The sequence below is a fragment of the Oncorhynchus tshawytscha genome, linkage group LG13 (genome assembly GCF_018296145.1).
Source record: "Oncorhynchus tshawytscha isolate Ot180627B linkage group LG13, Otsh_v2.0, whole genome shotgun sequence".
NCBI classification, from domain to species: Eukaryota; Metazoa; Chordata; class Actinopteri; order Salmoniformes; family Salmonidae; genus Oncorhynchus; species Oncorhynchus tshawytscha.
The window spans coordinates 60,587,588-60,612,090 of record NC_056441.1 but is presented as its reverse complement, the minus strand read 5'-3'; the positions used below and the strand labels follow the sequence as shown (position 1 = coordinate 60,612,090).

The following is a 24,503-nucleotide window of genomic DNA, read 5'->3' as shown; positions in this document are numbered from 1 at the left end:
CCCTTCCCCAGATCTGTACCTCGACACAATCCTGTCTCTGAGCTCTACGGTCAATTCCTTCAACCTCATGGCTTTGTTTTTGCTCTGACATGCATTGTCAACAGTGGGCGCTTATATACACAGGTGTGTGTCTTTCCAAATCATGTCCAATCAGATGAATTTACCACAGGTGGACTCCAATCAAGTTATAGAAACATCTCAAGGATGATCAATGGAAACAGGATGCACCTGAGCTCAATTTCGAGTCTCATAGCAAAGGGCCTGAATACCTATGTAAATCAGGTATTTCTGTTTTTTATTTTTAAGAGATTTGCTACGATTTTTCTTAAAAACCTGTTTTTACTTTGTCATTATGGGGTATTAAAGTAAAGTAAAGTAACAAAATGTGGAAAAAGTTTAGGGGTCTGAATACTTCCTGAATGCACTGTACATAGTCACAAGAGAAAATAAACTGTTTTCGTAATTTACATTGTAACCAGCCAAGCTTTACCAGTACATAAAAATATCAATATAAATCTAGTTACAAATCATATACAGACTAAATCAGAAAGTCCTTAAGTCAATGACAAAGCAAAGCCTGAACCAGAGAGCTAACATTTCCTCTTGCCAAGCATAGCAACAGTAAAAACACTGCAGATGGGGGACAGGGCTGTGCACACAAGGATATGATTGTTCAGTTTGATCAATGTATGCATTGACAAATCATCAGACATATTTAGGGTTGGGAGGAACATTTTAAAACCTTGTGATATTTGCCTGGTCTCAATGTCTCTGAATAAATTGTATAGCAGGAGACTGGTCTAGGGAAAGATTTGCTTTATGACTCAGTAATTGGAGTGCAGTCAATGGTCATCATTAGCATTGTCCAGTGGGTTTAAGTGCATGTAAATGTATTGTGATCAGTAATGTCTCACCCTATATCAGACAGCTGTCAACAGTCAGAGAGATAAGTGGCATTACCTGCAGGCAAATGTAAAACACAGAGATGTGATATGCACTCACACTATTCCAGAGTGAGAAGAATAAAAAATAACAAACCACATTTCATATTTCTGGAAAAAAAAAGGCGTTTCACAGCAAAGGTGTGAAAGTAGCATACAATGATGTATAGTATAATACCAGGGGTAAGAGGGGGGGATAAAGGGAGGTATTCTCCTAGAATATTTCACAGAATCATCCTAAACTCAGCCTTCCTTTGCTGAGTAGGTAGTAGAGTATTGTGGATTGTGGGAGTAGTGGGTAACTGTATGGTGAAAGGGTGGTGAGAGAACTGAGAGGTCAGACGGTCATCAAGTCAAGTGAGGTCAAGGTCAAATGTCAAGATCTTAGATAGGGAGTCCTCCCTTCTCATTCCCAATCTCCTTCCTGCCATCCATCCCATCCATCCACTGCTTAGTTTATGAGTGCCATGGTGCTCTCAGGCTGTTCCCCACAGATCCCGGAGAAGAACTTGAGTGCCAGGCGCACATGTACAGGCACGAAGGCATAGGAGGTGTAGATGACCATGGCCACGGAGGAGAAGAAGACAGAGTTGAAGATAGACTGCTCCCAGGGCTCAAGCACATATATGCCTGTGATGAGCAGGTACTGGTAGTACAGCCAGCCAAGGTACTCCTTCAAGTATTTAAAGTCCATCTTCATGCTGCTCCAGTGGTCAGGGTAAGGATGGGAGAGGGAGGGAGGGGCAGAGAAAGGAACAGAGAGAGCAAGATAAAAGAGAGAGGGAAGGAGGAGAGGAGTGATAGGAAGATAGGAGAGAGAGAAAAAGAGAGAAATAAAGGGAGGGGAGAAAGAGAGAAAGGAGGAGGATGGCAGTGATAATGGCAGCAGGGGACACAAACAAACAAACACACAAGACAGACAACATCAATCTTGTGGAAAGATATACAGTTAGTCGACTCACCTGATAGAATTACCCCTATTTTCCCAGGAGGCATCACCAATTGCAAGAGGGAAAACACTTTGTAGCTGAAAAACGAGCTTACCATGTGTGTGTGTGTGTGTGTGTGTGTGTGTGTGTGTGTGTGTGTGTGTGTGTGTGTGTGTGTGTGCATGCATGCATGTTGGGGGAAAATCTTAGTTCACTGATATAACCTCAAGTGTTCGTAGTAGTCTCATTATAAACCCTAGTCTTCTTCAGCTTTCAGTGCGCCTGCTACTATGTAAATACCCATGTCTTACATACCTACCATATCCTTGAGGGAGGAAACAATGCAAAATGGTATTAGAAAACACATTCATTGTGGGTCTGTGTTTATTAATGAGAAGGTCCAGGGTCAATCATAGCCCATGGCCCCTGGGGGCCACAGGGGTCTCTCTGTTGGAGAGGACCTGTAGAAATTAGCTCCTGAGAGCCCCAGACAAGGTAAATTAAATCTGCACGCATGCATGCATGCACAGTACACACACAGTGTCCCACTCAAACAGCACACTTGGCACCTTCCTTTTTATTGTCAATGATGTCAAAAGGGCCCACCACCATACAGATGGTGGAAAGGGACAGACATGTACTCTACTTCCACACAGGGTAGTTGACATTAAGTAGCTAGGGGCACAATAGGAAAGCCTCTGTCTCAGAAACTCACCTGACACCAGTGCATACTTCTTCACCAGAGTAATAGCCTACTCATTAATAAACAGTTATGGACCAAATAGATAAAAACACACACGGTGGCAGGTCAATAAATAAACCTAAAATATAATCCAAGCATGTGTGCTGGTTTTCCAGGTCCTTTCCTGTTACACCTCTCTGATAAATAATTGTGGCCATCTAATGCCCTAGAGAGACATTATGTAACAATTGAGTAGGCCGTCTCACATGAATGTAGTCTACATGCTAGCCTACATGCCTATACGACACAATAATAAACTGTAACAATCTGTAGGCCAACAAAAAACAACAATAAGGATCATATAAAAGTGAGCTCACCTCTCTGTCTGATAACGTGCTGCTTACCGCGCCCCCTCGGGTTCTACTGGCTGAAGTTTATTGCAGGACACCAGACAGAATGGCCTGTGTGTCCCACTACAGTTACGCTGCTTTGTGTAAAAAGCTGCACTACCTCTTCACCAATATAGCCTACATGTAGCAGGTGATAGTCTTTACACCACACCCACTACTCTCTCTTTACCTGGAGTTGGGTTTTTACAGACAGAGCGTTGGGTGCACAGAGCGTTGGGTGCACAGAGCGTTGGGTGCACAGAGCGTTGGGTGCACAGAGCGTTGGGTGCACAGAGCGTTGGGTGCACAGAGCGTTGGGTGGACAGAGCGTTTGGGTGCACAGAGCGTTGGGTGCACAGAACGTTGGGTGCACAGAGCGTTGGGTGCACAGAGCGTTGGGTGCACAGAGCGTTGGGTGCACAGAGCGTTGGGTGGACAGAGCGTTTGGGTGCACAGAGCGTTGGGTGCACAGAGCGTTGGGTGCACAGAGCGTTGGGTGCACAGAGCGTTGGGTGCACAGAGCGTTGGGTGGACAGAGCGTTGGGTGCACAGAGCGTTGGGTGCACAGAACGTTGGGTGCACAGAACGTTGGGTGGACAGAGCGTTGGGTGGACAGAGCGTTGGGTGGACAGAGCGTTGGGTGGACAGAGCGTTGGGTGGACAGAGCGTTGCGTGGACAGAGCGTTGGGTGGACAGAGCGTTGGGTGGACAGTGTTGGGTGCACAGAGCGTTGGGTGCACGTGTGTCTTTAAACGAACATCTAAATGAAGCAGGATTCTTCAGAAATAAGGCTAATCCATATTCGTTTAGTCAGTGGAATAGTCATCAAAACTCTGTCTTGCATTATTGGATAGGAGACACATGACGTGCTTGTCCACGCAACATTTGTATGGCATTCTCATAGAGAAAGATAGCATGGGCAGCGCCTTCGAGGATTTTTGATATTTTGAAGGTGTCAACCGAGTGGGACTTCCTATGGGTTAAGGAAGGATCGCATAATGAATTATACTTGTGAGCAAACATTCCATATCTACAGGTGGCAGTAAATCGCCAACCTTGGCTGTATACCTGTTCAAACAACACATTCCAGGTGGCAGTACGCACCCTTTTAGTTTGTTTACCAACTCTTAAAATTAGTAGAAGAAGAAAATGGACTACTTCAAAATGGAGATGGCCTCAATAGCGCTGCCTTTGCGCACACAGACTATAATGGGACAGAATCCTCTATAATTCTCTACAGGCATCCCCCTGTTTGCTTTGAACATGACAGTTCTGCTTGCCGGAAGCCAGACTCACAGGACGAGGGAGCATGTCACTGTTGAACAGTCAGGTAGCCCACTGGTTTTTAGTATTAGTATTAGTATTTTAGTAATAATAGTATTATTGGAAGGAGAGTGAAAAGTGGACAAACGGGGTCAGAAAAAGGAGGTGATAAAATGAGGTGAGTGGGTGATAAGAACAGGCTTTGATGGAGAGAGCGTATACTGTAGGTGTGTGGAGAGGAGGTGGGTGAGAAAAAGGGGTCAGGGGGAGAGAGTGGGAGGGATGGTAGAGACTCCCCTGCTCTACCTTATTGTCCCGTCTCAGAGAGACCTAAAGTTACCAGATCTTTGAGAAAGTTACCCCTAAAAACCTGTTTAAGTTGCTAAAAACAAGATCCCACCTCCTCCCTCTTCAAACAAGACTGAGAAGTGGCACATAACACACCTTTCTCTCTCTCCTAATATTTACTACCATTCAAAAGTTTGGGGTCACTTAAAAATGTCCTTGTGCTTTTCTTTCAAAAACATATTTTGTCCATTAAAATATCAAATTGATCAGAAATACAGTGTAGACATTGTTAATGTTGTAAGTGACTATTGTGGGTTCGATTACAGGCTCAAAATGGTCAGAAACAAATAACTTTCTTCTGAAACTCGGTCAGTCTATTCTTGTTCTGAGGCTATTCCATGCGAGACAATGAAAAGAAACTGAAGATCTCTTACAAACGCTGTATACTACTCTCTTCACAGAGCAGCGCAAACTGGCGCTAACCAGAATAGAAAGAGGAGTGGGAGGCCCCGGTGCACAACTGAACAAGAGGACAAGTACATTAGTGTGTCTAGTTTAAGAAACAGACACCTCACAAGTCCTCAACTGTCAGCGTCATTAAAACCTCTCTGGGATATGTGGGACGGTAGTGTCCCAACAGCCAGTGAAATTGCAGGGTGCCAAATTCAAAACAACAGAAATCCCACAATTAAAATTCCTCAAACATACAAGTATTTTACACCATTTTAAAGATTAACCTGTTGAAAATCCAGGCACAGTGTCCGATTTCAAAAAGGCTTTACGACAAAGCACACCAAAGGATTATGTTAGGTCAGCACCTAGTCACAGAAAAACACAGCCATTTTTCCAGCCAAAGAGAGGAGTCACAAAAAGCAGAAATAGAGATCAAATTAATCACTAACTTTTGATGATCTTCATCAGATGACACTCCCAGGAATCCCAGTTCTACAATAAATGTTTGTTTTGTTTGATAAAGTTTATCATATGTCCAAATACCTCCTTTTTGTTCACGCGTTTAACCCAGTAATCTAAATTCATGAGGCGCGATCACTAGGTCCAGACAAAAAGTCAAAAAGGTCCGTTACAGTCCGTAGAAACAAGAGTCAATCTTTAGGATGTTTTTAACATAAATCTTCAATAATGTTCCAACCGGAGAATTCCTTCGTCTTCAGAAATGCAATGGATTGCAGGTTGCTCTCACGCGTGCGCGCATGCTCAGCTCATGCAACTCTGGCAGACCTCTGGTTGAATCAGCTGTCATTCGCCCCCACTTCACAGTAGAAGCCTCAAACAAGGTTCTAAAGACTGTTGAAATATAGTGGAAGCCTTAGGAAGTGCAATATGTCCCCATTGACACTGTATATTTGATAGACAAAGAGTTGAAAAACTACAAACCTCAGATTTCCTGGTTGGATTTTTTTTCCAGGTTTTTGCCTGCCATATGAGTTCTGTTATACTCACAGACATCATTCAAACAGTTTTAGAAACTTCAGTATTTTCTATCCAAATCTAATTATATGCATATTCTAGCTTTTAGGCCTGAGTAGCAGGCAGTTTACTCTGGGCACCTTTTTAACCAAGCAACTCAATACTGCCCCCAGTCCCAAAGAAGTTAAATAGTACCCGAAAAACACCAGTCAACGTCAAAAGTAAAGAGGTGACTCCGGGATGCTGGCCTTCTAGGCAGAGTTCCTCTGTCCAGCGTCTGTGTTCTTTTGCCCATCTTATCCTATTTTTAGTGGCCAGTCTGAGATATGGCTTTTTCTTTACAACTCTGCCTAGAAGGCCAGCATCCCGGAATCGCCTCTTCACTGTTGACGTCGAGACTGGTGACCCCAAACTTTTGAACGGTAGTTTATATTTAACATTTCCTCAGAAGCACTCAAGCTCCCCCTGCACCCACCTCTCTCCCCTTCAGCCCCTACTACAATCAGAATTACAACCTGGCAACAATAGAGCTGCTTGTATTGGGGAACAGTCTAATAGTGGGGGACATGTGCCCACTAAGTCCTAGTTCCAAATTAAATCTGGATTGATTCATTTCTGAAGCTTGGTGAACTAATTTTAGCTTAATGATGGCAAATCAATTTCCTAAGCCAGTGGTTCTGCATGCGAGTGGGTTTGGTGTTGTTGGGTAGAGAATCTAGTTGCCAGTCTGCAGCCAGTTACAATCATACAGGGCATTCAGAAAGTATTCAGACCCCTTGACTTTTCCACAATTTGTTACGTTACAGCCATATTCTAAAGATAAATCGTTTTCCCCCCTCTCATCAATCTACACACAATACTCCATAATGTCAAAGCAAAAAGAGGTTTATAGATTTTCATTGCAAATGTTAAGTAAATGCGATATTTCCGTTTTTTTTTTTAAGTATTCAGGCCTTTTACTAAGTACTTTGTTGAATCACCTTTGGCAGTGATTACAGCCTCGAGTCTTCTTGGGTATGACTACAAGCTTGGCACACCTGTATTTGCACAGCCATTTTCTGGTCTCTCCAGAGATGTTCAATCGGTTTCCGGACTCTAGCTGGTCCACTCAAGGACATTGAGACTTCTGCCACTCCTGCGTTGTCTTGGCTGTGTGCTGAGGGTCATTGTCCTGTTGGAAAGTGAACCTTCACCCTAGTCTGTGGTCCTGAGAGCTCTGGAGCAGGTTTTCATCAAGGATCTCTGTACATTGCTCCGTTCATCTTTCCCTCGATCCTGACTAGTCTCCCAGTCCCTGCCACTGAAAAATTACCCCACAGCATGATGCTGCCATCACCATACTTAACCTGGCACCATCCCTACGGTGTTCTCCAGACGTGACACTTGGCATTCAGGCCAAATAGTTCTATATTGGTTTCATCAGACCAGAGAATCTTGTTTCTCATGGTCAGAGTCCTTTAGGTGCCTTTTCGCAAACAGCAAAAGTGGGCTGTCATGTTCCTTTTACTGAGGAGTGGCTTCCATCTGGCCACTACCATAAAGGCCTGATTTGAGTGCTGCAGAGATGGTTGTCCTTCCGGAAGTTTCTCCCCATCTCCACAGAGGAGCGCTGTCAGAGTGACCATCAGGTTCTTGGTCACTTCTCTGACCAAGGCCCTTTTCCCCCTGATTGCTCAGTTTGGCAGGCAGCCAGCTCTCCTGGTTCCAAACTTCTTCCAAAGTATGATGGAGGCCACTGTATTCTTGGGGACATTCAATTTCTCAGAAATGTTTTGCTACCCTTCTGATCTGTACCTCGACACAATCATGTCTCGGCGCTCTACAGACAATTCCTTTGACCCCGTGGCTTGGTTTTTGCTGACATGTACTGTCAACTGTAGGACCTCACATAGACAGGTGTGTGCCTTTCCAAATCATGTCCCATCAATTGAATTTACCACAGGTGGACTCCGTTCAAGTTGTAGAAACATCAAGGATCAATGGAAGCAGGATGCACCAGAGCTCAATCATAAGTCTCATAGCAAAGGATCTGAATACTCACATAAAAAAAAAATATATATATATTTTTTATAAAATGTGCAAATATTTCTAAAACCTGTTTTCGCTTTGTCATTATGGGGTATTGGGTGTAGATTGATGACGATGTTTAACATTTTGATTTAATCCATTTTAGAATAAGGCTGTAACATAATAACATTTGGGAAAACTGAAGGGTTCTGAAAACTTTCCAGTAAGCATACAGGTATACCTGGGATATCTACACATACAACTATCTACTCATAGAAGGTGCCCATGCGTTCTCAACTGGTGCATTCTGCCACGTTCACCATGTGGCCTGTCCCTCCTGTTAACCTATAGGTACTATACTGAGATCCATGCTCATGGTTCTTCCCCACATCTCTACGTCTTTCTATTGGATGCAGTGTCTCAGAATGACAAAGTCATATTGTAACCAGATGAGATTTTATTTGATTTGGAAATGAAGTGGTTTTGAGAGTACATCACCACAACCCACTGCCTCTAACATGGAGACAGGGTAAAAAAAAAAGAGGAGAAGGGCAGGTTACCATCAATACCTCAGCAACCTTAGAAGTGACCAGTCTGCAGGATTCTGAGTGGCTGCTGTTGGGTGGAGACTGTAAGCAATGGTAACTGACAACAGGTGGCATTGCCATTCTTATTGAACTACTAATCCCTAATGTTACTAGTAGGATTCCCATTTGTCTAGTCAATCATCATGTTGATGTTTGTAAGACCTGATTGGTCTGAACAGCCATTATGTGGTTGTAAGCAGGCCGGTGATTGGTCTATTCGGTCAGCATGTCGGCTCCCTCTCCTCCGGTGGCGTCTGATAGGCTGAGGTCCTCCAGCATCTCCATCAGAGAGATCCGAGGAGCACCCTCGTCATCCGTGTCACTCTCCACTGGGATCTTAGACGCATCTGCAATACGAAACAATACAACTCCATCATGAGGCTACGGCTAAAACTGGATAAATAAAAAGCTATGGGTGACAATTGGGGAAAACTGCCAGGTTTTCGCAAGAGGAACAATAAAGAGAAGCGGGAAAGCTGTGGTCCCACTCACCTCTGAAGATGTTGACGTTCTTTCTCAGGGCTTCGTCTTCCTCCAGGTCCTCTAGGAAGTCCTGGTATTGTCTGAAACAGGAAGAGAGGAGAACAATATATAAAATCACCGCCAATGTTGAAGACAGACACCGTTCACAACTTACAAAGTCATCACCTGGATAAAGAGCATATCCAACCTTCACTCTTTCAGTTCTCTCCTCCCTCACTTTCTCTCTCCTCATCCCTTCCTGCTTCTCCTCCTCTCTCATCAGTTCCTCCTCTCATCCTTACCTCTCGTCTTCAGGCGCCATGCCCTCTCTGTCTTTGTCCATCTCCTTCAGCTTCCAGTTCCTGCGCTTCACCCTCTTGCTGCGGTTGTAGCTCTTCTTAATCAGCACCTGCAAGTCCACAACAAGCATGTTCAAATGGCTTCAATACATGCATTGATTTTGTTTTGTTATTATGTATTCTGCCAAATGCAGTTGGGCTTTCATTTCAAAGTTAAGTGAATAGTATTTGGTCAGGTGGACAATTTTCCATTAGAGGTTTGACATTTCAACTCAATGCAGCAAACATAAAATCGAACCAACCACCAGGGGGCAATGTGAACTAATACAGACAGTATAGTACATGGTAAAAAGTTGGGTTGTTTTGGGACCAGGGTTCTCCAACCTCTTATAGCATGAGTTACTTTTAGAACAATTAATGTTACGAGCTACAATTTATTTGATAGCTTTCTAACAGGAACAATGTTCTCCTTTACCTCGTCCCAGGGTTCTTGGTGTACAAGAGATGCGTTTTCTGTCAATATACCTGGTAAAATAATGCTTGATAAACAGGATTTGGCATGACAGGCCCAATAAAATTATATTTTGTATTTTCTAGAATTCTGTTTTATTTTTCCTGGTTTGGATTTGTACAAAAACAATTACACTCTCAATATTACAAATATTCATAGAGAAACAATGAAAATTGATGTTCTCAGTTCATGGCAATGCTTAAATCACTTGAAAATAAGAGAGCACACTCTAGGAGCTCAGATGCAAAAATTTTAATTACCAACGTTTCGACAGCCAAGCTATCTTCATCGGGGTAAAATCACATCAGAAGACCATATGAGGTCTGGAAAAAAAGTAGAATTCCCCTTTAATTGCGCATCTAGCAAGTTTCTGCTGTTAGGCCTATTGCTGCAGCACATGTCATGGCAGAGATCACAAAACAATGGGCCCAATAGAAACAAATCATCAGAATTTATCATTCTGTCAGGTAAGCCTACTTTGAGGTTAACATTTAATAGAGAAGGTTTTGGGGGAAAGTCTGTCTACTCAACTGTATGAAAATGTGCACAATGTTGGGTTGAACCTCGAAACACAAACCAATTGAAAAAAAAAAAGACATTATCATTAACATTGTTAACTGGCTACATACGGAGTGGTAGACAAGCGCGCGCACCAAACACAGACAGGGGGCAACATTGCTGGAAATTAATAGGCAGATATTGTGTTATGTTTGGCTTTTTAAGCCAATAGTGGCTAACCGGGTTGGGAAAATGTAAATGTGGCTTTGATTGGATAGTAGCCAGGTGCTTTATGTTTATGACAGTTTGGAATGGAAAAACGCATGTACTTTGAGAATTGATTGGAGAGCTACTCATATGTTGGCTGGGAACTACTGGTAGCTCGCCATCTACCTGTTGGAGATGTTTGTTTTGGAGGATATAGGTGTGCACACAGTATTATGTACTGGTTCTTACCACGTCAGGAATATGACTCGGGTTCATCTTGTTCAGAAACTCGTCATTAACGTTGGAATTGGCAAAGTCAAAGCTAGAGGGAAACAAAAGTGAAAAAAACACATTTTCTCTAATTTCACAAGCAAAAAGGTTAGGTATTGTTTTGATTATCATATACAGCAAGAAGTTACATGAATAATTAAGAGTTAAGAGTAGCTGTATAGCAGCCCATGACAGTTACCTACCCCTGCACCAGGTCTCCTATGTTGAGCAGGTGGCCCAGATGGGTGCGACAGTGGTACTGCTGAGCCGTGTCCATCTCTGAGGTCTTCTGCACCCACACCTCAGCCAGAGTGTGCTGGAAACACAAATCAGAACACGCACAAGATTGACCCTAGCACCACCATTACTTCTATTCCTTTCCACCAAACAGATGGAGGGCGTTTAGTGTTTCAACACCCTTAGATGGGTGAGGGGGATCATTATCGTTCCCATAGCGAGCCCATTCCCTGTTCCATTTCACACAAATACTTCCATGTATTGTGGAGGGTTTTTCTCTAATCGGATGTGCTGCTTCAGGGATAATGTAATGCTTCACTATTGATTTTTCTTCCGAGAAAAGAGAAATGTTCCCCATAATTCAATCTGCTCAACACCACTTTCATTAAAGCCACAAACACACCAAAGCCCCGCAGTCAAGCTGTATCAACCCAAACAATCTGTCTTGCCAACACACACACACACACTAGAACAAGTTGCACGCATGAACACACATACACACAGCATCTAAAGAAAAAGACTAGCAGCATTTATTTATCTTAAAATTGAGGTGTTCTTGCTAATGGGCCACACTTCTGCCCAATTCCAAACACCGCCCATTTCCTTCAGAACTCCTACCTTATTGGACCTTATGCCTGCACCCGCCCTCAGCTTCTGGTTCCTGATGACGTCAGTATCCATGACGATGAACTCCTCCAGTTGCCGTGGGCTAACGAGGCTGTTGAAGGGGTTGCGCCAGTATGTGCCCCCATCCACCTCAGCGACTGTTGGGTCAGACAGGAGAAATAGATGGTTCTCTCTATGGACAGTCCAGAGTTTCAATTTTGACTGCTCAAAACAGCACCAATCATATCCTACACTCACGCACACAAGATCAAAGGATTCATTTGATCTTCAATCCCCCTGCAGTCTAGTGATTTGGCTCGCATGGATCACTGTTCTGCCCAGAGGCTAGGGTTGAGAAAGGCAGCTCTGGCTCAAAAGTAGCCTTTCTTTGAACACTAATTAAAAACGTGTGCCCTGCCTTTCAAAATATCAGAATGAAACAGAGGGATTTCTTTTTTTTTACACACACAGCAAGTAATGACAACAAATGAGTGTGTGTGTGTGTGTGCCATGTGTGGAATGCCCTGATTAGACACAGAGGGAGGCTGTTGAGAGGGAGGGTGATGAGCATGTGGTGAACAGACACATTGTAAACGATACTGGGTTCAGTTAGGTACAAAAGACTAAAGTCAAGTGGAATATAATGACATTCCATCAGTCTATCAAAAACTGATGCTAAAAATATGGAGCACATGGTCAACTTTTGATGCTTTATATCAAGACAAGCACAAACTCGTCCAGTCACAAATCCAATCACCTTCAAATATTGAACTTGTCAAAACATCAACACTAATCAATCAATGAAGCAGAGCATATCTGTAAAAGCTATTTTTCAGTAGCCAGAATAGCATGTGGTGCATACTGTACTCACTCTGCAGGGTGTTGGGGTCAATGAGGTGGGTGGTGCTGGTGCGTACTGTACTCACTCTGCAGGGTGTTGGGGTCAATGAGGTGGGTGGTGCTGGTGCATACTGTACTCACTCTGCAGGGTGTTGGGGTCAATGAGGTGGGTGGTGCTGGTGTGTACTGTACTCACTCTGCAGGGTGTTGGGGTCAATGAGGTGGGTGGTGCTGGTGTGTACTGTACTCACTCTGCAGGGTGTTGGGGTCAATGAGGTGGGTGGTGCTGGTGTGTACTGTACTCACTCTGCAGGGTGTTGGGGGGTCGATGAGGTGGGTGGTGCTGGTGCGTACTGTACTCACTCTGCAGGGTGTTGGGGTCAATGAGGTGGGTGGTGCTGGTGTGTACTGTACTCACTCTGCAGGGTGTTGGGGTCAATGAGGTGGGTGGTGCTGGTGTGTACTGTACTCACTCTGCAGGGTGTTGGGGTCAATGAGGTGGGTGGTGCTGGTGTGTACTGTACTCACTCTGCAGGGTGTTTGGGTCGATCAGGTGGATGGTGCTGGTGACTCGGGCGCACACACACACCTGGCCCATGTTCCCCAGGCTCTGAGCCAGACGCGGCGACAGACACACCACGTTGTCCTGGGCAATGAGACAACACAAACCAGGGGTCAGACTGATGTCTAGTCAGAGAGAACATTGGAACCTCCCTCCCATGCCAACCTCCCCACCAGATTATTTCCCAGAAAACCCACATCAAGCTGTACTACAGAATAGATTAACATTCAACTCTGGATTAGGCCACACCTTCAAGAGCAATCTCCTCTGAATAACAACAGAGGCTGTGCTGTCACTGCCAGTTTGGTTATACAAGGGGTCGGCTAGGTTCTCTTTGTTTTATCAGCGTGATTACAATTTGCCTCAGAAACAACGCAAAAGAAAATAAGATTCTGATTAGGAATGCATTTCATTGATCTCGAAAATGTTGAGCCATATCCGTTTACTAAATAAACCAGTGCTGTAATACTCAATTCAGTCATTGGATAGAAATGAACAAAAACACATGCAGATGGAATTGGATATGAACAAAATTCCCTCTTCACATGGATGGTCAGAAGCCAAGCATTGATGCTTGTGTACTCAGTCTACATGCAGGAAAATAATAGTAGATTCATCTATCACATGAATAAAACAAAAGAGCATTGACGAGAAACATTCACTCAGCAAAAAAGCTTGAGTAAAGAATCCTGACCTAGACACACCAAGATCGAGTCAAATTTAGTTTTTCATTTGACAGTTCAAAAGCATCTTTTAAAACAACACAGTTCTATCCAAGGGAAGCTGTGTCTGTTATAATAAGAACAGGGAATCTGTAAAGGTCTGCCCTGGCCTGTTTGGACCTGAGCATTTGAGTATAGGTGCGCTCTGTTCACCTATTTAACCACTTCTGCAGGGCTGAGAACTGTTAAGATATACAGTGCATTCAGAAAGTATACAGACCCCTTCCCCACATTTTGTTTCGTTACAGCCTCATTCTAAAATGGATTCAATCATTTTCCCCCTCATCAACTCTACACACAATACCCCATAATGACACATTTATTCCAAAAAAACAAAACAGAAATACCTTATTTACCGAAGTATTCAGACCCTTTGCTATAAGACTTGAAATTGAGCTCAGATGCATCCTGTTTCCATTAATAATCCTTGAGATGTTTCTACAAACTGAGCAATCGGAGGCGAAGGGCCTTGGTCAGGGAGGTGACCAAGAACCCGATGATCACTCTGACAGAGCTCCAGAGTTCCTAGTTGGAGATGGGAGAACCTTCCAGAAAGACAACCATCTCTGCAGCACACCACCAATCAGCCCTCTATGGTAGAGTGCAAAAAGGCACCTAAATTATTATTTGGCCTGAATGCTAAGCGTCACGTCTAGAGGAAACCAAGCACCATCCCTACGGTGAAGCATGATGGTGGCAGCATCATGCTGTGGGGATGTTATTCAGAGGCAGGGACTGGGAGACTAGTCAGGATCGAGGGAAAGATGAACGGAGCAAAGTACAGAGAGATCCTTGATAAAAACCTGCTCCAGAGCTCTCAGGACCTCAGACTAGGGCAAAGGTTCACTTTCCAACAGGAAAACGACCCTAAGCACACAGCCAAGTTACGCAGGAGTGGCTTCGGGATCAAGTTTCTGAATGTCCTTGAGTGGCCCAGCCAGAGCCCAGAGCTGATCAAACATCTCTGGAGAGACCTGAAAATAGCTGTGTAGCGACACTCCCCATCCATCTGACAGAGCTTGAGGGGATCTGCAGAGAAGAATGGGAGAAACTCCCCAAATACAGGTGTGCCAAGCTTGTAGCGTCATACCCAAGAAGACCCGAGGCTGTAAATCGCTATAAATATATATGACACTAATACATTTTCGAATAAGGCTGTAACGTAACAAAATGTGGAAAAAGTCAAGGGGTCTGAATACGTTCCGAATGCACAGTGTGTGGAGCATTTGACCTTCAGTATTTTTTAAGGAAGATGCTACATACCTTGCAAACAGGAACGATCTCAATGGAGTAGGTGCTCTTGTAGTTGAATGTGTTTGAGTGGATGTCATGGGAGATGAGGCGCTGGGAAGTCTTCGACCTAAACATGACAGAGTGACACAAAAAAAAAAGACAACAATATCTTGTCAGAGAAAAAATAAACATTCTCAATCCTCTCCATGCTAAACTAGAAATAAATATATATGTCTATAGACATTGAATAATTGTAGCACTAGCCACACAGACCACACTTACTGTGGTTAGTGCGGTCTAAATCATCACTGTTCAATTCAATGTCAACATATTGTCCCAACACCAAATTAAAATTTCATGGGCATTATGCAATAACCTAACCATTAAGGAGCCATCAAGAGTCGGAGGACGTCACCTAGACACTGACCTCAGGTCAGAGAGTTGTCACTACAGGGCAACCTCTACCCGTAGTGGAGGGTCTCTGGTGAACTGTTCCTACCTGCAGGGGACTGTGCACTGGAGGAAATCCACCATCTTCTGAGCATGCTGCTTGGTGGCATAGTAGAAATCAATACCCTCTGAGGAGAACGATTCAAAACAAGTCAGCCCTCAGTCAATAAATCCATCACAGACACACCACACGCGACCTGGGTCATCACCATTCCAACACACTTAATACGACAGCCTCAGTAACACAGACCAGATGGGGACCGGGGGGGTGTATGGCTGCCACATGTTGAAGCTTCAAGGCTTTTAACTCCGGCTAGAGGGGGGGGTAATTTATACTGAACTGTCAAAGGACAGCTTCTCCCTTACAATCCCTTACAATGGTCCAACCACACTGGGCGCTGCTTCTGAAATATCTCTCACTACACAGTGTGTGTGTGACTGAAAATAGGACCTGAGTCAAACAGCATTGTTGGCATGGTAAATAGAATGCTCAGTACTATGATCCTACCACACTGATTATAAACACATGGCCATGCCCTTCTAAAGCCCGGGACAGGAAAGCTTTATTAAGAAAATCATCAATGTCAATGGTAAGCTTGCATGGTCTGGTGTCTCTTCCTGGATGAAACCCCACTTTAGAGCAGTATATTGTATCCCAAACCCACCATGGATCTCCTTGATGTTGAGTGCGTTCTGATGGAGTTTGTGCTTGAGAATCAGCTGCTCCAGGTAGTAGAAGGTCTTCTTGTGAGAAGTCTAAAAAAGGACCAGCCCAATATTAGGTTACCAACACAACGTGTTAAAAATGATTGTTGTGGTGAGCAACATGAATAATATCATTCTAAATCATCAGTGGTACCTTCTGTCTGACTTGCACCACAGAGTTCCAGAAGTCCTTGGCCTCGACACGGTGGCAGTCGTCACACATCTGGCCCTGGATGACAAACTCCACCACAAACACCTGCTGCAGGATGGCTCCGTTCATCACCTGGACAGGAAGAATCACACTACCATCAACCACTATTCTCTTATATGACTGACTCAGAACATAGTTTACGACTGTAATGTGACACACCAGGTAAATAAAACACTCTTTAAAATCCAGAACTGGGCTAGAAAGCTGTAACCCAAAGGGAACTGGCTGTGACCCACCAGTGGGTCATTACCCACCCCCCATTTGGGAAACACTGATGTGTAAGACTTTATTCTTCAGGGTTTGGTGCTGCTATTTCTGGTGACTAAAGGGCATCTAGATACAAGATCACAGGTCACACAAAACCCCCTACACTCCAGACAAAGCCCTGGGCCCTGAGGAACTGAGACTCCTCTGAAAGGTCATGAAGTTATAACTGCCACTGGCTAACCTTCACCCAATCACTGTGCTCTGAAACTACAGTCAGCCCTTTATCCCTTTAGTGTCACCTGGATTAAATAATGACAACATGGTGGGACACATAGCGGTGGGACATGTCCTCCAGATCAGGTTCCTAATCCACACTAATCCCTTCTATTAAAAAAAAATCACACTCATGCCTCCACTCATCTCCTCTCTCTCACCTCTTTCTGTATGGTCACCTTCAACTTGATCCGCTTGGAGTGGGGTTCCGTCCACAGGAATCCAGCATCGATCAGACGCACCTGGATTGAGAGGTCACATGAGTTTCTGAGGTGAATGGCTACAGCCCTGTTACATTTTTTTAACAAGTGTATCTTTGAATATAAATAGAGCAGAGTAGGGACGGTATACTCACTTTGGTCATGTTGCCCTTCAGTTTTTTAAGGCAGAGGGCGAGCAGTTCCCTGGACTCCAGAGCACACTGCACCCAGGAGGCTGGAGGCTGCAAGTACCTGCATGGAAGAGAAAGAGGAGCAATCAATCCATCTGAACTAATGTAGGAGCCATGGTAAGATCCCAGTTAACTGACTAACGATCCTTTAGTCAAGTAAGAGCAATAGATAGGGATTTAAACATCTTAGCTGTGGCACTAAATTTGAGAGGCTTGTGATGGTGGTCTGGGCAGTACCGTTCACACTGCTTGCAGAAGTGCAGGTTGACTTGCTTGGGGATTCCCTCAGAGATGTCCACTGTGGTCCTGAGGCAAGACACACACATGTTGGCTGGGTTTGGAGGGATGGGGATGCCACAGGTACAGCACAGGCTGGATAGAGGAGAGAAATTATTTCTTAATTAGTACTGTGTACCAACTGATACCTTTGAAAAAGCTATGAATCTACACCTTCACACTAATGGTAAAGGACAGATTATTTGTAGCATGTAGGAGGCTGATCATAAATTCTACTTACATGTTCCCCTGACTGCTCGTAGCAGGAGCTTGCATGTACTCCATTATAAATGGCTTGGATGTAGCAGTGAGAACTAGACAAGACAAATCAGATTGATGTTATGAACCAGACAAGTGTTTACTTTTTTGATTATATACAAAAACATCATGATATTATCGACAGCTAATGTGTATTGATTATAGTCAATACATGGTAGCCAGCTATCTAGTGTACCAACTTTCCTGTTAACGTTATACACAGTGGGGCAAAAAATGATTTAGTCAGCCACCAATTGTGCAAGTTCTCCCACTTAAAAAGATGAGGCCTGTAATTTTCATCATAGGTACACTTCAACTATGAAAAAAAAAAAGAATCCAGAAAATCACATTGTAGGATTTTTAATGAATTTATTTGCAAATTGTGGTGGAAAATAAGTATTTGGTCACCTACAAACAAGCAAGATTTCTGGCTCTCACAGACCTGTAACTTCTTCTTTAAGAGGCTCCTCTGTCCTTACCTGTATTAATGGCACCTGTTTGAACTTGTTATCAGTATAAAAGACACCTATCCACAACCTCCAAACTGTCACACTCCAAACTCCACTATGGCCAAGACCAAAGAGCCGTCAAAGGACACCAGAAACAAAATTGTAGACCTGCACCAGGCTGGGAAGACTGAATCTGCAATAGGTAAGCAGCTTGGTTTGAAGAAATCAACTGTGGGAGCAATTATTAGGAAATGGAAGACATACAAGACCACTGATAATCTCCCTCGATCTGAGGCTCCACGTAAGATCTCACCCCGTGGGGTCAAAATGATCACAAGAACGGTGAGCAAAAATCCCAGAACCACACAGGGGGACCAAGTGAATGACCTGCAGAGAGCTGGGACCAAAGTAACAAAGCCTACCATCGGGCAACGAAGGAGTGGCTTCGTAAGAAGCATTTCAAGGTCCTGGAGTGGCCTAGCCAGTCTCCAGATCTCAACCCCATAGAAAATCTTTGGAGGGAGTTGAAAGTCTGTGTTGCCCAGCAACAGCCCCAAAACGTCACTGCTCTAGAGGAGATCTGCATGGAGGAATGGGCCAAAATACCAGCAACAGTGTGTGAAAACCTTGTGAAGACTTACAGAAAACATTTGACCTCTGTCATTGCCAACAAAGGGTATATAACAAAGTATTGAGAAACTTATTTTCCACCATAATTTGCAAATAAATTCATTAATTCTACAATGTGATTTTCTGGATTTTTTCCCCCTCATTTTGTCTGTCATAGTTGAAGTCTACCTATGATCAATTACAGGCCTCTCCTCTTTTTAAGTGGGAGAACTTGCACAATTGGTGGCTGACTAAATACCTTTTTGCCTCACTGTATATGTTTATTATTATGTTTTGTACACATGACACAGACAGAATGAGATACTATTCCATGACATCTCTGTCAGTTAACCATTATCACAATGTCACATCTCATCTGACAGACCACGCTCTGCTGGCAGTTCTCGTTAGCTAGGTATACAATTGGATTTACTTTACCAAACGGCAACCAGTAACTGTTAAATAGAATATGTTAAATGGCTGGTACTTGCTAGCCGACTAATTTGCGATGATCGCGACAGTTGTCATTACATAGGAGGCGCCGTGTTAAAATGTTTCGGGGCCCTTAATGCCGTTTCATAAAACAACTAATACACAACACATACTTACAGAATGTTAGTTCTCTACACGTTGCGAACCTCCACGTTTCTCCAACACAAACTGGAAAGGATGAGCAGAATGATGACGACACAGTACTTCCTGGTGGCAAAAGGACCCAGTCCGTTCCTCTCTTTTGCCTGAGTGCAGTTGCTTCATAAACCATTTAAATCCCATACACACAGAAGAAACTGCATTATGTATGGTAGTTATGAAATTACTGAAAAATTGTAATAATCCAATGCATCCTTTTTGTTGTTGTTGCATACATTGGATTGGACAAGAAGGCAATTGTTTAAATCTAAAACAAATGAATGTATCAAAAGAAGATACATTTGATCGTTATCTATATAGTATACCTTCCTCTTTTATCTTTCTCCATTATCATCATCAACAACAAGAACACAACAAAGCAAAGTAGAATTTTACAATGTACCTTAGAGTTCCTAAACCTTTGCCTTATCTGTTTGATAACCGCTATGGGGTCTAGATGGGATATCGTTTTTTTTTTTTTTACGTCAAAGTTGTTTTCGTTTTTTTTTGCATTTTAGCTCACCCTAATCCTTTTCCTAACCTACATTAATTCTCCTAACCTGCTTCGAAAAGTCAATTTTGACAAAAGCTGTATCCCTTCTAGACAAAACATTGGTCTGGACCTCTGGGCTTGCTGTAACGTATAGAAAGTGGGATCCTATTAAAGCAATCCTTCGTGGGGAGGACCATGCATCGGTCCAGAATTAACGTACGTTAAAAATAAGCGAATTGTCCAAACGCTACATTCAGCAGTATAAAGTTGCAAGTGACATTTAGTTTGTCCCTCAAGAAATATGATGCATGTTATCCTAAAAAAGCTTGCATGGTGCACACCTCACGTGCTCCGATCCTGCAAACCGAACGCTACAGTTTGAGGGCACTATTTACGGTTCAATCTCGCTGTCAAAGGTTGAGGGAGCATGCAGTTTGTTTTCAGGTTAGCTTTAAACGAGGTACTTCAAAGTGAGGTCTCCAACTGTCTGAGGTTATATATAGCTACCATTCTCCTCCCTGCACGGTTGTGTGAGTCACCACATCATATGGAGAAGGGACAACCGCTGGTTCACGAGGTTTTATGCTAGAGTGAACAAGCCAAGGCAGAATCTTTCACCCCGAAGTGTCTACGGATTCTCCAAGACGTCAAGCAGCATTTCTACATGTGAGCTATCAGCGTTTCGTTGAATTAATTCAGCCTTTTACGCTGTGCTGTAGGCTACGCTTGCTTAATTTGGTTTCGACTATTTATTTATTCCCGCATCGATAATAATGGACTGAAAGTCGCGGATAAACAATAACTACCTGCCGTGATTTCGTGTTTGTATAAATGATAGAGGATACAATGACACTGTTGTCTCTTTTGGGTCGGATCATGCGTTATTTTCTGCTCAGACCAGAGACCTTGTTCCTCCTATGCATAAGCCTGGCTCTGTGGAGTTACTTCTTCCACACTGACGAGGTGAAAACCATCGTCAAGTCCAGCCGGGATGCTGTCAAAATGGTCAAGGGGAAAGTGGCGGAGATTATGCAGAATGAAAAATTCGGGGGTCTAGATGTTCTGGACGCAGAGTTCTCCAAAACCTGGGAGTTCAAGAGTAACAATGTGGCGGTGTACTCCATCCAAGGCCGGAGAGATCACATGGAAGACCGCTTCGAGGTCCTCACTGACATCGTGAACAGGAGTCACCCGTCTATATTTGGGATTTTCGATGGCCATGGGGGAGAGGTAAGATAAATGGTCTGTTATCATTCATTTGTTGAGGCCATACTTTTTTTTGGATTGGTCAATACGTGCACATGCACTTGCTATGCATCAAATCACACGAATCCCTCTCCACAGGGACATGCGGGAAGGCACTTTAGCATTTTACTTTGTGAAGTTGTGCCAAAAATAAGAGACAGTCATTCATGGTCTTACAAGTTTAAAAGACTTATAGACATAACACGATTGTGTGGTATGCTGCAGATAAAGTCTCTAAACCGATTATAAAGCAGGCTTGGTGGATAATAGGATTAAACTCATTCAAATGTGTACGTTGATTGAAGATGGATGTGACAAGTGAGCTGAACATTTCCAACCTCAGTGAGAGATGCTTTCTGATATTGGTCATATTCTGGTCTGAATAGGTATGTCACCCGATGCCCATACACCTGTCACCCTCTCCATGTTCTGGTCATTCACTAGTCACAGACAAAGCCCTGGCAGCTGTAGGTCTTTCACTCCATGACAAGCATTCAGTGGCACAGATCGAACAGCTCGTCTGACAGAAATACACTTCCTACTCTCATCAACCAGATGTTCCTGTTGAGGGGAAAAGCGTCTATCCATCAGGCACTGTGTGTGTGAGAGAGAGGTGGGTAGGCAGTCAGTCAATGTAATTATACTCCCTGCACGAGAGAGAAAGTAGGATCCTGGTCTTGTTCCTCCTCAACCTGACCAGAAGAGAATGTGTGTGTTTTGTTAATGTGATGTTGGGGGGTGGCCGGAGGTTATTTCCATAGTTGGCAGGGTAACAACACTGATTGGTCATGATGGCCAGGCCTGCCTGAACAGCGACCTTGTCTCCGTGGGCTGCAGCTGTGGCCACACGGGCCTGACAGCCCAGTATTGACTGACGCCATGGAGCTACGTGAAGAAACTCAATGCTCCCCCCGCTCACACTGCCTCTCTCCCAGACCCAGTCTACAGGCTGCCAGTGTTTTTATAAGGACCTCTACTGGTCAGGCCTGATCTAGTATGTCTAATACAGAAGTTGAATATCTGGCTTGATCCAGGCTGAAAGATAACATTCTAAAAATAGACAGCGATGGAGATGAAGGATAGCCATTCTTTTTCAGGGTAGAACTGTGGGTTCTAGTGCAGCAGCTCCCTGCCTCCCTTTGACCAAAACTGGTCATTTGTCTGGTTTTCCCTGCAGCATGTTTGAGTTTGCTCCTTAATTTCTCTTTCCCTGGATTCCTTATAGAGGATGGTAATCTAGGCATTAAAAGCCTTCCTCAGCTCTGTGTGGGAGAGGTTGTTCACTTCAGATTTGCTCATGTAGGCGAGGGGCTTTTTGTTGTTGGGGTGTTTTTATTCCTACACACTTTATTGAAGTGTGAAACTGATTTCAGACACCAGCTATTCAAATGGCGCTTCTGTTACAGGATGTGATTGTTTTATGTATTCCTGTCCCAGGGGCGGTGGGTAAGCAGTGCGATGCAGTGTAGCCAAGGACTGGAGGAGGAATCGATTTAGCCCGAGAATGATACATCGCCTCTCAGACAGGAATAGCAAGCTGGAAACACACAAACTAAATGCTATACCTTGTAAGGTGTTAAGAATGAATGTAGTGATTCATGGCGTATTCGTCTGTAATATATCCATTCCAGGCTGTTCTGACTCCATGTAAACAACCCGACTAACGTTCATCTCTCGTTGATATGCTGTAGGGAGAGATGCTCTCTCTACATGGGTGATAGTCTGGCTGAAGAGTCTGTCTGATGAATAGACCTACTACTAGCTCCACACAATAATGTCTCCACAATAGAATACAAGTGACATTTAGAACTCCCCTCTTAACTCCCCATAACATGTTATCTTTTCTCTGAATGGCTTAATGGAGAAAGGGAGTTCTGATAATGAAGTCATCTTTTTCCTTTTTGTGCTGATGTCCCCCCCCCTTCACTTGAAGGCTCTGCTGCCAAGTTCAGTTTAGAGGAGAGTGGTGTGGCTGCGTGTGCGTAGGCAGTTTCTGTACAGGAGAAGATGGAGAGAAGTATTGTGTTAAGAGGGATGAGAGGAAAGAACACAAGGCTGACCTTTTTAGTGGGGCTCCTCTTTTTTTCTCTCTCTCTCTCACTTGTTCCCTCTCTTGCTTACCTTGGCCCTCATCGGAGTTCACCTTACCTTCACACTAACAATAAAGGCCTCTGTTAGTGGAAAGGGCACCATTTGCATTTTAATCCTGGGGTGGGACAGAGTGTGTGTGCAAGAGAAAAAGAGACGTGGTGTGTGAGTCGAGTGCATGTGTGAGAGGTTCTCGTGGAGGGAAGCCCATTGCTTGCAGTTTTCTGAACCTTTGAATATTATAGCTGACCTGCTTTTGTCCTCCTCTCTTCCTCCTCTCCTCTCTTTCATCCACTCAGGTTGTCAGTGTGATTACAGCTCAGTGTAACTGCAGTCTGATTACTGGAGCACTCTGAGGTGCTTTCAATTGAACTCCTTTCATTCCCATCTGCATACTGCCATTTTTCCTCATTTCATCTATACTGTAGCTCCGGTGCAGAATGGCTCCAGTGTGTGTCTCTCTGCATCAGGCTCACCGTTCCCTCCTCATGGGAATAAACCCTCTTCAGCTGTTATGGAGTGTTGGTGGGCTGAGTTGGCTGATCTGCGGGAGTGTGTTATTCTGCATCTTACTGTGTGGAAATGTATGGTTGTGGACAGCTTTGTCTGTGGCGGCGTTTGCATGTCTGTCAGGCTCCAGGTGTGTGTGTGGTTTGTAGTCTGGTTTAGATATTCAGCAGCCTGGGTCCCTCTTGAGCCCACTCACACTGGAGATGAAAGAAGCGGCATGACTAATTGCAGTGTCGGCATTCTAGAGGATGGCTTAGTGTGTTTACCTGTGTGTGTGTGTGTGTGTGTGTTCCCTCATGTTATTGTGTGTATAATGCAACTCTAAAGTAATGGATTTCCAGAGGACGTTAGAGGAAGTAAACAACCAGCAGCATGTTAAGCACGATGGCATGTTAAGCAGTGGAATTTCATGATATCTGGGCACACACCTGTTCCAGACGATGTCATTTCCTGCCAAATGTTCCCCGCAAGCCTCAGGCCTCCAAAGTAAAAAGAAAAAGAAAAAAAAAGAGAATAATAATAATAATAAAAAAAAATAAAAAATACACCATTCACTCTGGCAGAACAAAAAAAGAACGGTGCTCCTCTCATGGTTGTTCCACTCTGCATCACTTCATTCTGGAGGCAGATTCCTGGACCCACTTTTTTTGCTTTTGGTATAAGCAGATGCTCAACATTTTTCAGCCCTGCCTTGATGTTGTGTGTTGTGGAAAGACCAGTGACCTCGGAAAGGTAACGTTGTATAGG

General features: G+C 43.9%; 3 protein-coding genes across 3 annotated transcripts in view; 1 reads left to right on the top strand and 2 right to left on the bottom strand.

The window, feature by feature from the left end:
- Nucleotides 1-365: 365 nt before the first annotated feature.
- Nucleotides 366-3,119, bottom strand: sptssb (serine palmitoyltransferase, small subunit B). The gene is made up of 2 exons (XM_024443474.2): nt 2,930-3,119; nt 366-1,642 (listed from the first exon to the last, which is right to left on the bottom strand). Exon 2 carries the CDS (start codon nt 1,639-1,641, stop codon nt 1,393-1,395), a length of 249 nt encoding a protein of 82 aa, XP_024299242.1. The 5' UTR covers nt 1,642; nt 2,930-3,119; the 3' UTR covers nt 366-1,392.
- Nucleotides 3,120-8,366: 5,247 nt separating this feature from the next.
- LOC112265432 (60S ribosomal export protein NMD3) lies at nt 8,367-19,540 on the bottom strand. Its single transcript, XM_024442719.2, has 16 exons — nt 19,400-19,540; nt 17,716-17,788; nt 17,436-17,570; nt 17,163-17,259; nt 16,969-17,049; nt 16,271-16,399; nt 16,077-16,167; nt 15,461-15,539; nt 14,992-15,088; nt 12,973-13,090; nt 11,617-11,762; nt 10,965-11,077; nt 10,741-10,813; nt 9,279-9,385; nt 9,007-9,077; nt 8,367-8,861 (listed from the first exon to the last, which is right to left on the bottom strand). Exons 2-16 carry the CDS (start codon nt 17,757-17,759, stop codon nt 8,728-8,730), a joined length of 1,515 nt encoding a protein of 504 aa, XP_024298487.1. The 5' UTR covers nt 17,760-17,788; nt 19,400-19,540; the 3' UTR covers nt 8,367-8,727.
- A 453-nt stretch (nt 19,541-19,993) lies between these two features.
- LOC112266168 (protein phosphatase 1L) overlaps nt 19,994-24,503 on the top strand; it is a 95,457-nt gene continuing 90,947 nt past the window's right edge. Inside the window, exon 1 of the mRNA XM_042296089.1 lies at nt 19,994-21,143. Coding sequence (XP_042152023.1) covers nt 20,745-21,143 — 399 coding nt within the window. The 5' untranslated portion in view covers nt 19,994-20,744. The remainder of the gene's footprint in view (nt 21,144-24,503) is intronic.

Bases quoted from the DNA above. Each gene is read 5' to 3' on its own strand.
- LOC112265432 (XM_024442719.2), bottom strand. From the start codon at position 17,759: ATGGAGTACATGCAAGCTCCTGCTACGAGCAGTCAGGGGAACAT. The intron at 16,168-16,270 runs GTACCACTGATG...GTCCTTTTTTAG, and splicing joins TGGTGCAAGTCAGACAGAAG to ACTTCTCACAAGAAGACCTT. The intron at 11,078-11,616 runs GTAGGAGTTCTG...TTGTGTTTCCAG, and splicing joins CAGGCATAAGGTCCAATAAG to CACACTCTGGCTGAGGTGTG.
- sptssb (XM_024443474.2), bottom strand. From the start codon at position 1,641: ATGAAGATGGACTTTAAATACTTGAAGGAGTACCTTGGCTGGCTGTAC.